The sequence below is a fragment of the Bidens hawaiensis genome, unplaced genomic scaffold (assembly GCF_021521415.1).
Source record: "Bidens hawaiensis isolate Kalapana, Puna unplaced genomic scaffold, B.hawaiensis_p1.1 tig00028728_1, whole genome shotgun sequence".
In the NCBI taxonomy this organism is placed as follows: domain Eukaryota; kingdom Viridiplantae; phylum Streptophyta; class Magnoliopsida; order Asterales; family Asteraceae; genus Bidens; species Bidens hawaiensis.
In genome coordinates, this window is record NW_027494698.1 from 79,142 (window position 1) to 90,959 (window position 11,818).

The window sequence follows — 11,818 nt, forward strand, 5'->3', positions numbered from 1 at the left end:
TTAACACAGCGGTTCTCCGAATTGTAAGATGACGTATTTCACAGCTTTGATCTTGATTTCTTGTTAGCATGGCACAATCGAGTTTATAAATATTCAGTGTTTATAACAACATTAAACAAAAATTGCTTGAAATAAATAGTCAAATCGTCAATTATTATTCAAATAAGTTAAAATTACATATTTGTCCCCACACCCACCTCTTCAAAATTCAAATTCAAAATTCATTCAGATCTCTATAACCTATAACGGCTTCTTCCTATCAAAACCCTAATCTCATCATCTTAAATTCACTCCCAATTTCATCAAATTCCTTCATTTCCATGGCGTCTCTAACACCCGGAATCCTCTTAAAACTCCTCCAGACCATGAACACCAACACCCGAGTCACCGGCGACCACCGCTCCCCTCTCCTCCAGGTCATCGGCATCGTCCCGGCTCTCGCTGCCGGATCGGACGACCTCTGGCCCAACCACGGCTTCTACGTCTCTCTTTCCGACTCCCTTAACTCAACTTACGTCTCCTTATCCGATAAGGACACCGACCTTATTCTCACCAACCGCTTACAGCTAGGCCAGTTTGTGTATGTTGACCGGTTTGAGTTTGACTCTCCGGTGCCGCGTGTGTCTGGTGTCCGCCCGATTTCGGGGCGCCATCCGTTTGTTGGAAGTCCGGAGCAGCTGGTGGCCAGGATTTCGAGTGCCAAGAGAGAGTTTGTGATTCAGGCGGCTTCGGATGCAGATGGATCTGGTGATCCGATTGCTGCGTTTTTGTCGGGGAAGAAGTCCGATGGTGCGGTGCCTGAGCCGAAGGAGATCAGAAATGAGGTTAGGGTTTCTTTTTTAGACATGTAATTTTATAAAATTTGTGCTACATTGTGAATCTTAATAGATTTGTTATATGCTTATGTGTCAGATTATTAACATATGTCTGTTTATTGTTAATCCTTAGGGTGTAAAACTGATTGTTTGAAGATTGAGCTAATAAATAAATTTCATTTAGAGAGTAATTTTGCTTTGCAGAATGATAGTCAGCTCAATTTTCTTTATCTTATGCACTGTAACAGCTATGCAGTCAATATCGGTCAAAATATTGGTCAGAATATCGGCACTGATAGTATCTGCGAATTTAACCAATATTGGACCGATGTTTTCCCGATATCAGTTTTTTAAGTCTTAATTGTCAACTTTTAGTGTTTAATGTTAGTGTTTGAAGTATTAATCAGTTCCTACTTGCTACAATTGTTAGTGTTTTGTATGTTGCTGAAGATTAATTTGTTAACGGTAGGAAAGTAACTGACTTGTTAGTGTTAAATTGCTATATATATAAATTCCGCGTGATATTAAAATTACCGATATTTCAAATATCGGTCCTTGACCGATATGGCGATATCTAATATTTTTCTGCATTAACTGCTTAGTTTAACAGTTTTGTTACACCTTTTAGTTTTGAAAAAGAAATCTATGCTTGAATTTTCATCATAAAATGCAATGCTGACATTTCACAAGTCTTTGTCAGATATTCTAGTTTAAAACTTGATAAAATTATAAAATTCTCTAAAAGTTAATTTTTGTGTTAAACAGGGTAGGAACAGACAAGTACTTGCACCAAGGGAGAACGTGAATAATACAATTGATGACTCAAAAAAGTCTTCAGAAAAACCTCCTCAGAGGTTTTCAAGCCCATCTATGAAGCAACAAAGGCCAATATCAGCTGGAAAAAAGAATACGGCTGAACGAGACCCTTCTCCAGCTGGCAAACTTAAAAGATCATCTTCTCCTGTGCCCTCCAAGTGTGTGGTTCCTAGTTTAGTTGCAGCCCAAGAGGATAACCGAAAGGCTTCAAAAGAGCCAGCCATTATAGTGCCTTCAAGGTACAGACAATCGTCACCTAACGCGCGGAGACACACGTCTCCAAGTTCTAGGAGGATGTCCATGTCACCGGGAAGGCGGTTGTCTGGTGGTGTTAAGGTTTCTCCAGCAACAGATGTTGGTAACAAGAAAAAGATGGCAACTTTGGCTGCTGATATTTCAAAGGTTTCAGAAGCACTTGTTGGGTCTTCCATAAAGTCAACTGTGTCATCCGCAAAGTCAACTGGGTCATCCGCAAAGTCAACTGGATCATCCTCAAAGACAAGTAGGAAAAACTGGGATGAAGCACATGGATCTTCAGAACATAAAGAGAAGAGTATTAGTAAAAGTAAGCCAGACTTTGATGCTATTTTGAAAACTCAGGTAACATTTATAAACTATCTTGTTTTATATTCTAACATATTTCTCATTAGGCTTGTAAACGAACCAAAAGCTTAGTGAACCGTTTGGTGGGAAGTTTGTTGAAGTTTACATTTGCTTATTATATATTCATTCAATTTTTTAGCCCATAACAATTCAGTGTAGTTTTATAAGAACAAAATGTCACCCATTACAATTCAATCTAGTTTTTTAAAATAAAATATCATCTGTTATAAATTTAAGTCAACTTTTAATTGGTATTCAGTTATTCAATTATGTTTGTTTATCTACACTCAGTTACGTTAGTTCATTAACGTTCGTGAGCCGTTCGGTTACACTATTAACAAACAAACAAACAGGAACACACTCATTTTCTTAACAAACAAGAACATGAACAAGAAACCCCATTTATTTAATTTTTTGTGTTCAATCGTTTGCAGGCTGCTCTTTCTAGACGTTTAAGTGATGCACATTCACAGCACGATGATTCTCCAATTGAAGGAAAAGCAAAACCAAGCCTGTGTGACACTCCACCATTGCCAGATAGTACAACTACTACCACAGCTCTTGGAATGACACTTCATGAAAAGAAATGGACTGATGGTAGTGTGCCTTTGGATGCAGTCTCTTCAAAACTAGCAAAACTTGGACAGGTAATATAAACATACCAATACAAATAGAGGTGGCAATGTGAGTGGGTTGGGTTGGATTTGGGTGATGGGTCAGGATGGGTATGGGTCAGGATGGATTTTTAAAATAGAGGGTTAGGATGGATATGGGTCAAGATGGGTAAAGCTAACCCATCTTGACCCAAGTTAAGGTTGACATACAAAGGGTTTTTACCCATCTTGACCCAAGTTAAGGTTGACATACAAAGGGTTTTAAAAACCCCTCAAAAAAATATTCAAAAAAACTATTAAAAAAATAATAACTCAAAATAAAAATAAAAAATGCAAAATGTAAAATAACTAAAATGTTTCCCCCGTCATTCTCGTTCATTAAAAAAAAAAAAACTCGTTTTGTACCGGTTCAGGTTCGAGTTTTTCGGGGTTTTTTTTCGGTTCGGTTTTGTTTTTTTTTTCATTTCGGTCGGTTTCGCTATTTGCTCGGTTTCAATAATTTCGGTTTCGATTTCTCAGTTTTTTCGCTTTCAGTGTTGTTTTGTTTTAGTCAGTTTTTTCGATTTCATTTCGTTTTTTTTTTCGTTTCGATTCATTTTGTTTTATTTTAGTCGGTTACGTTTTAGTTTTTTTTGTTTCGTTTTGGTAAGCTTTTTGATTGCATTTCTTTGTTTCGTTTTGGTCAGTTTTTCGGTGTTATATCGGTTTTTTTGTATCGTTTTGGTCGTTTTTCTATTTTGGTTTCGTTTCGTTACAGTTTTTTTGTTTCGTTTTATTCGGTTCGGTGTTTTTGATTCGTTTTGATCCGGTTTTTAAATTGCATTTAGTTTTTTTATGTTTCCTTTTGGTCAGTTTTTCAGTTTCAGTTCAGTTTTTTTGTTTTGTTTCGGTCATTTTTCTATTTCAGTTCAGTTTCGTTTCGGCTTTTTTGTTTCGTTTTGGTCGGTTCAGTGTTTTTGTTTTGTTTTGGTCAGCTTTTCAGTTGCATTTCGTTTTTTTATGTTTCATTTTGGTCGTTTTTCTATTCCGGTTCAGTTTCGTTTTGTTTTTTTTTTGTTTCGTTTTGGTCGTTTTTCTATTTCAGTTCAGTTTCGTTTCGGTTTTTTTGTTTCGTTTTGGTCGGTTCGGTGTTTTTGTTTTGTTTTGGTCAACTTTCATTTTGCATTTCGCTTTTTTTTTTGGTTTCGTATCGGTTTTTTTGTTTCGTTTTGTTCATTTTTCTATTTCAATTTAGTTGTGTTTCGGTTCAGTCGATTCGGTGTTTTTGTTTAGTTTTGGTTAGCTTTTCGGTTGCATTTTGCTTTTTTGTTTCGTTTTGGTCACTTTTTCGGTTTCATTCCGGTTTTTTGTGTTTTGTTTTGGTCGTTTTTCTATTTCGGTTCAGTTTCGTTTTAGTCGGTTCGGGGTTTTTGTTTCGTTTTGATCGTTTTTTGGGTTTCGGATGAGTTTTGTTTCGCACGTGATAGTTTGGGTATTTTGAATTAGATAAATTTTGGATAACTTGGATATTTTGTTTTGACCCATTTTAACCTATAAATGAAACTCACTTGTATATTTCCAACCCATCCTGACCCACTTGAAGAATTTTTATGATCCGTCCTAACCAATTTTACTCTTAAAGTTTATCGATCTTAACCCAAAACAATCCATTTGGGTTGGGTTTGCCACCAACATTGAAATAGATGTTCAATCCAAAAATATGTAATCAACATGTTCCGTTATTGATTTGTAGGATGCTATGCAAAGGAGAAATCTGGCTTCAGTAGCTGCAGCTGAAGCGTTACAAGAAGCACTTGTTACTGAAGCTATTCTCAGGAGTTTGAGGTAACCCTGTAATCCTGAATATGATTATCACACTAGTTTGTGACACTATAGCACTATACAAATGCTAATAGTTTTTGTCCTTAATTGGATATTAGTTGTCAAACTGAAGCTAAATGTTTTATTCAGTCCCCATAGTTTTTGGTCAAAAAGATAACTTTTTGGTACATATTGACACTAGACAGGTTGACCCAAACCATAAATTATTAGAAGCCTTTAATTTCATTTTTGTTAGGCTTGTAAATGAACCGAAAAACACGAACGGAGCACCGAGCAAACGATTGAACACAAACAGGTTTCTTGTTTGTGTTAGTAATGTATGCGTTTATGTTCATTCGTTAACAATATAAACGAACGATTCACGAATAAAAATCACTTTACATAGATGAATGAACATAACTGAGTTAAAACTAGTTAAGAAAGTTTGTTGGTTCCAAAAAGCTATTAAAATAGACTAACTTGTAATAGGACAAAAAATCTATTAACAAATGTAAACAGACGATCATAGATGAGTAATGAACGAACATAAACGGATTTAACTGAACAAACATAAACAAACATACATGAACGAGTGGGACGTGTGTTCATGTTCATTTGTTTGACTAAAGGAACAAATTTTTTTTATCAATGTTCGCTTGTTTCTTAATAAATAAACGAACTGACCGCCGAACCCGAACGGATCATGAACTGTTCACTACATTCAGTGCGCCAAAATATGATTGCAAACATTCTACTATTTTAGTACTGCTATATATTTTTAATCAATTGAAATGATTTAGGAGAATTTATGCACTAAATATGGCATTCTTTTAACCATTTGCAGCATGTTTGCAAATCTCTGCTCAACATCAAAGGCTGGTAACCCTTTACCAACAATAGACAGTTTCATGTCTGTATACAACGAAACTGTAAAAGCAACCGCAGCAGCCGAACCACTTACTAGCACCCACATCCACTATCAAAACCGCACCATGGTTCATGACACCGCACCACCCATGGACCACTCAAAATCGCTAGCCCTCTGGGTCGAAGCTGCGTTGGCCACCGACCTCGAGGTTGTTTCCCTCCTATCGAAACAAGGAATCCAGTCCCCATCACAATCACTAAAACAATCTCTACCCGATATGGTTAAAAGCCATTTGATGAGTTCTTGTTGTAAGTCAACGGTTAGTGGGCCATGGGTCAAAGGTCAAGCGATGAAGGAGACTTTTGAATTAGGAATGAGTTTGCAAAAAGAGATGCAAACATGGTTTTTGAAATTTGTTGAGGAGTCATTGGATGCTGGTTTCCAAGTTTTTGGGAAGAATAGTGTTAATAGTAGTGAAGTGGGGCCCATTAAGATGATTTTGTCGCAGCTTAAACGAGTTAACGATTGGTTGGATCGTATGGTATCAAAGCAGAACGAGGCGTTGACAGGAGCTGTTGATCGGTTGAAAGCGAAGATTTATAGGTTTGTTATTCAACATGTTGGTACTACATATGACAGCTCATCTTGATGTTTTCTGAGGTAGAAAAAATGTCTGATGTTTTTTCATAAGTTTTGGATTGTGTACAAGAAGGCAAGATTATTTGCCAAGTTATATCAGGATCTGTGGTTTGAATGTATTTGTCAAATAAATATATATTCTGTTTTATATTAACATATTTAAATCATTTATAGCAATGTTATTCTAAAAGATGTTAAAAATCCAAGTATATAGATTAAATGCTAAATGTATTATCTATATCTATATTATATATAAAGGAGGAGTGATGTGCACAAAAGTAATTTCATAATTGCATGGCAAGGGTAAGAAAGACATTTTATAATTGGGCAATAAAAGTAATTTGCCACCATCTCGATACGTTTTTAAAGCGTTTGGTACAAGTTGACGAAGCTTCACAATTAATAAGATTACTCTTCAATCCTTTACTAAACAAAAGGTTATGGTTTACATATGTTATTATTATAGATTATTATTATTGTTATTACGGTGACTATCCACATTCTTATTTCTCATGTATCATTATGTTTCTATTAACTTTGTTAGCTTATATATAGTGCATTCTTGTGCTTGTATTAGACAAACAACATACCAATGAATAACAACCCTCCCTTTTCTCCACTTATCATACCCTCTATACATTATTTATCTAGGTTCGAAGCATGTAATAAGAAAATGTTGACGCGATTTGGGCAAAGGAAAAAGATGATAGTGTAAAGTTCGGACTAAGCTAAGCACACTTTTGATAGTGTTGGAAATTTGTAAAGACACTTTTGTTAGTGTTGGAAATTTGTAAAATACATGGATAATACAATATGTATGAAAAGCTTCAATTAAGTTAATGGCTCACGTAAACAAGCCATAAATGGTTTTTTGTTTTATTCCTTGAGTGTCCTTCCCTTTGTGAATGCACAAGATATATCAGACAAACTGGAAGCATTAGTCATTAAACCCTAGCCATTGTCAATAAAAGAATCATAATAACAAAATGATGATTATATTTAGTTTATGTTTGTGATCATTATAACTTCAAAGAAAAAAAGAGTTCTTAAAGAAACATTAGTGACCATGTTACCAATATTGAGATTAATGGAACAATAGAACAAAGTTGACAAAATTACCATATAAAAACTGTTTAAAAAAACAATTAATATAAGTTTGAAAATAACTATTATGTTTGTGAAAGTTTAATAAAAATATTTTAGAAAGTAAAAATTAGGGATTTCATAACATAGCCTTTACGACTAGAATACCAACCAAAATGTTGCTATATATTTCTAAAAAAAGGGTTTATCAATAAACAGTTGGCTACCGTTGACTACACTTTCATAATTAGTAAAAGGTAACAATAGTGAAAGTTGAATTTAAGACACTAATAATGGTGACGAATTTCTCACCTATTTTGAAAATGAAAAGACCGTTCACGAATTCATTCACCGGGTTATTATTATTATTATTTATAGCCTTGCGAAACAAAAAGCCATGGTTTAAATATGTTATTGCTATTATTATTTTTATAGTGATTATCCATATTCTTAACTCCCATGTTTTATTATGTTTCTATTAACTTTGTTAGCTTATATATAGTAGCTTTTATTTTTTTTTATTATTTTTTTTACCAAAGTTGGTTTACCTATATATTATCCCAACAACCATATAGACACGAAAATGAAATACGTGCCGCCAATAATTTCAAGGTGTGCAAGGGCACAACCATGTCATCGTGATCGGCTGTCAACAATAAGGTGGGAGGATATTGACAAGAGTGACATTAGATTGCTCCCATGGTCTCCTAACATTATGCAGTAACGAGTATCTGATTAAACAATAACAATTAAAAAGCTCCAAAATTTTAGGTTGTATTAAATATATATTAATCATAAATTGCATGATGATTCATGGTTTATATTGCTCACTTGATTAACCATCGAAACTCTTCTTCTATATCTGAACAACCATAGTCAGATGTCCCTGCATGACCTATGACAAAAGTGTAAATAATTAAGGCAACATTTAGATGTGATTTTAGAAACAAGCTACGTGAAAATTGGAAATCAAAAGGAATTAAACAGGTACTGCATGTGCCTTTGGCATTTGTAATTGTAATAATAACATGCCCAAATGTTTAAACAAATATAGTTTAATGATTAATAATCTATATTATATATAAAGGAAGAGTGATGGGCAACAAAGTAATTTCATAATTATATGACAAGGACAAAAGAGTCATTACATAATTGGGCAAGAAAAGTAATTTACCAATGTCTCCACCCGTTTTTAAAGCTTTCGGTACAACTTGATGAAGCTTCATATTTTGTTAAATCACTCATATATCCTTTAACCATTCAAAAGGGTATCAACTACATTAACTACATATATATGCCATAAATTGGCTAAACCACAAAACCACACCAAAGGTCCAATTTCAATAAATATATTTGTTTATATGCTTTTGATTATAATGGTGTCTAACTAGGGGGTTAAGGAAGCCTTGAGTGGATAAATATGATTAAAACATTTGAAATCTCCAAGCCAAGGTTTAGTATTGAACATAATGATTTTTATCATTTAACTAATAACTAATAAGGACTAGGTTCCTCACATGTTAATCATGTCACATGATGTCTTGTTTTATTACTCTCTTTTTTATTTGTTTTTTGTGAATTTCTTTTTTCAGATATATATAGCAACTACAACGGATATGCATATTATCATAGTGTATAGAGAGCATGAAAAGTAGAGAAAAGGGAGGTTCTTATTCATTGGTATGTATGTATATCTAATACAAGTAGACAAAGCCACTATATATAGGCCAATAGAGTTAATACAAACATAATGAAATATGAAAGTTAAGATTGTGGATAGTCAACATAATATAATATTTATAACCATAATTAACATTATGTAATGAAAATAATATAGGTTTTAAAGAAATGATGGATTACAGTGTTCATCTAAAATACTTCTTTGTTACAAAATATCACCAAAACACTCAAGAAGAGTCTTATTCTAAATAGAGCAAAAATAATATGCCCAAATGTCTTATAGAGGGGCAATTACAATATAATATAAGGTATACTTAAATATCTTCAATTGAAAAAAAGAAAGTAAATGTGAAAACTTAATCAAATATTTACTAACGAGTCTGAACCAGAAACGAGGTGACCAGATTAGTTTCATTTTCATGCCGGGTAACTAAATTATAATAATAATCTTCTTTATTTTCTCTTACAGCTTGTGAGTTAATTAGTTTCAAATATTCTTTTTCATTCATAATAGTTTCTAAATAATATGAGTAGTTGTCATAGCCATTGTGGATTTTCAGTTGGGTCATTCAAGATTGGTGTTCGGGCCTAAAATCCTTTTTAAGTAATAATAAAGGCAGTTGGGTCATGTTTAAATTTGCTTGGCTTTTGGGGTTAATATGAAGTGGATGCGGGTCGGTTACAAGCTTTTGACTGAATACACAAGGCTGGGTAACAAGATTTCATGTGAAAGTCCAAATTGTGTGCTCTGGCCTTGTGTCTTGTAGTGTATAAAGTTGTTTGTACAACGCGTTTGACATTATGCTTGTAGCTAATTTTATTATTTTTTAAGTATAATTTTCTAAAAGACGTTGACTTAGTTGTTTTTTTACATTTTGGGTAGTTTTCAATTTTTTGGGAGCCAAAGTTGGTTTGAAACAAGAGGAGACTTTTATGATCGAAATGTACTAAAGCTGCAGTGACACTAGCTTTTCAAGAACAATTGTTGTTTATTGTTTCATTATGGTAGTGACTGAATCATCGATGTGTTCCTTGTGTACAAGGAAACTGTTGTTGCACCGGCTATATGATGTTACTTGCTTCCCGTGTTTAATGTACGTAGTTACTTAAATGAACCATTTTTAGTGTTTCAACCTTACTACCTCCTTTTAAATTTAAATTAACTTTATCAGTTGATAATTCAAATATTTGCATGAATGGTTGATTCTTAGTATATTACTACGTTTGATAGCTAAAAATTAAAATTTAATTTTTTTCTCTCTCAATTTATTTCCTTTTTTCATGTTTTTTCTGTCGCTTCACCCGACTTAAGCCAACATAAAGTTCAAGTTACATATGCTTTCAATTGTCTTATGAATAACAACAACCTGTATTATATGATAAAAAAATTGTTATTCAAATAACATATAAATTAAATTTTAAAGAATGATAAGAAACTTAATAAATAAACATATTTAGAAAACGTAAATTTTTTTCATAAAATATTGTCTATGTCAAAGTAAGTGGCATTATTATTTACAAGAAATGGAGCATGGCTAAAACTACACGACACAAAGCTTCTTATGACCTATTTAACCTGCATAACCCGACGTGTCCATGTTGACTTGTTTGGCCCTATCAGTTCAACATGACAAACCGCTAACCCGCTTGTGACCCATTTAACATGTTTGTTTACAACTTACCAACTAGATTCACATGTTTACAACTTGGTTATTTCCTGCCAACTCGTCAACATTGTTTCCACGTTTAAACAGTTTAATTAAAGGGGTCATGTTTAGGTTACATGGTTTTAGGTGAAGCTTCATATCTTAATAGCCACCCTTTGACCTTTCTTCACAAACTTAGTTGGCTTGTAATTATTCTCAATGAAAGAGATCTTCCCGATATCTATATATTCCCTCTAAGGAATGCACATTGGAGTTGTAATCTGCACAAAATAAAACCATTTTTTTATTCATATATTTTTTTGAAGGCTTCATTCTTAGAAAATTATTATGACTGTTAGCTGAAAAATTAAAATATAATTTTCTTATCTCCTTTTTTTTCCTTCACGCGACTTAAGCCTACATAAAGTCTAATGTTTATTTTTGTGCATCACCCCCAACACCCTTCCAAACACTTGTCACTTCCTATTATACCTTGTAAGTAACATGTGGCTCATAATATAACCACATCGTACACATATCGATTAAATGATGCTTCACACTGTTTTTCAAAAACTTTGTCTAAATGACTCATGTATAACACCTTGCGATGTAAATACAAATCTTCGTGGAAGGCATGCCTAAAAGTGAAAAAACATGTACCAAATCTACGTACGGACCCTGTACGACTTCGATTCAAGATGCCAATGCAGATATACTTTTGTCCGACATATTAGTAAGACTAGGTGTGCAGGCCAATGTAAAACCATATGCAAACAATGACTCTCACTACTTGAAACAAAATTTAGCACAACACATTGTCACCACTTTCAAAGAATTTACAAAAAAAAAATAAAAAAATCATAGTGCTCCAACCGTGACACACCATAGTCTATCCGCTTACTTTAGCATACTCGGATCCTATGTCAGATACTATCGTTCCACTACCATACGAGGCAAATTCTCGTGAATTCAACATTCATACAACTCTTAATGGCCTCATATGTTTATGTTGCCGCTATACTGGAAACGTGGTCGTCTAGAACCCCTTAGCTAGCGCATACACACACACACACGATCTAACGCTATTGGACTGTACTTACAACATTTAAATGAATATATCCTTCTACATGTGAAGCGCGACCATGAGAAAATAAAATCATACAAGTACTTACCAAAACCATGGGTCTGAAAAATAGTTGGAACTGTATACGAATATCAAATGGGAACAAAGGACCATCAACGGAAAAGTGAAAC

General features: G+C 33.8%; 1 protein-coding gene across 1 annotated transcript; it reads left to right on the top strand.

The window, feature by feature from the left end:
* Positions 1 to 246: 246 nt before the first annotated feature.
* On the top strand, positions 247 to 6,269 carry LOC143577529 (uncharacterized). The gene is made up of 5 exons (XM_077061339.1): positions 247 to 824; positions 1,581 to 2,231; positions 2,669 to 2,881; positions 4,581 to 4,672; positions 5,493 to 6,269. The coding sequence occupies exons 1-5, from the start codon at positions 321 to 323 to the stop codon at positions 6,163 to 6,165; spliced, it is 2,133 nt and encodes a 710-aa protein (XP_076917454.1). The 5' UTR covers positions 247 to 320; the 3' UTR covers positions 6,166 to 6,269.
* Positions 6,270 to 11,818: the final 5,549 nt, after the last annotated feature.

Coding starts and splice junctions, on each gene's coding strand:
- LOC143577529 (XM_077061339.1), top strand. CDS start 321: ATGGCGTCTCTAACACCCGGAATCCTCTTAAAACTCCTCCAGACCATG. Junction 825..1,580: donor CGAAGGAGATCAGAAATGAG/GTTAGGGTTTCT, acceptor TGTGTTAAACAG/GGTAGGAACAGACAAGTACT. Junction 4,673..5,492: donor GCTATTCTCAGGAGTTTGAG/GTAACCCTGTAA, acceptor AACCATTTGCAG/CATGTTTGCAAATCTCTGCT.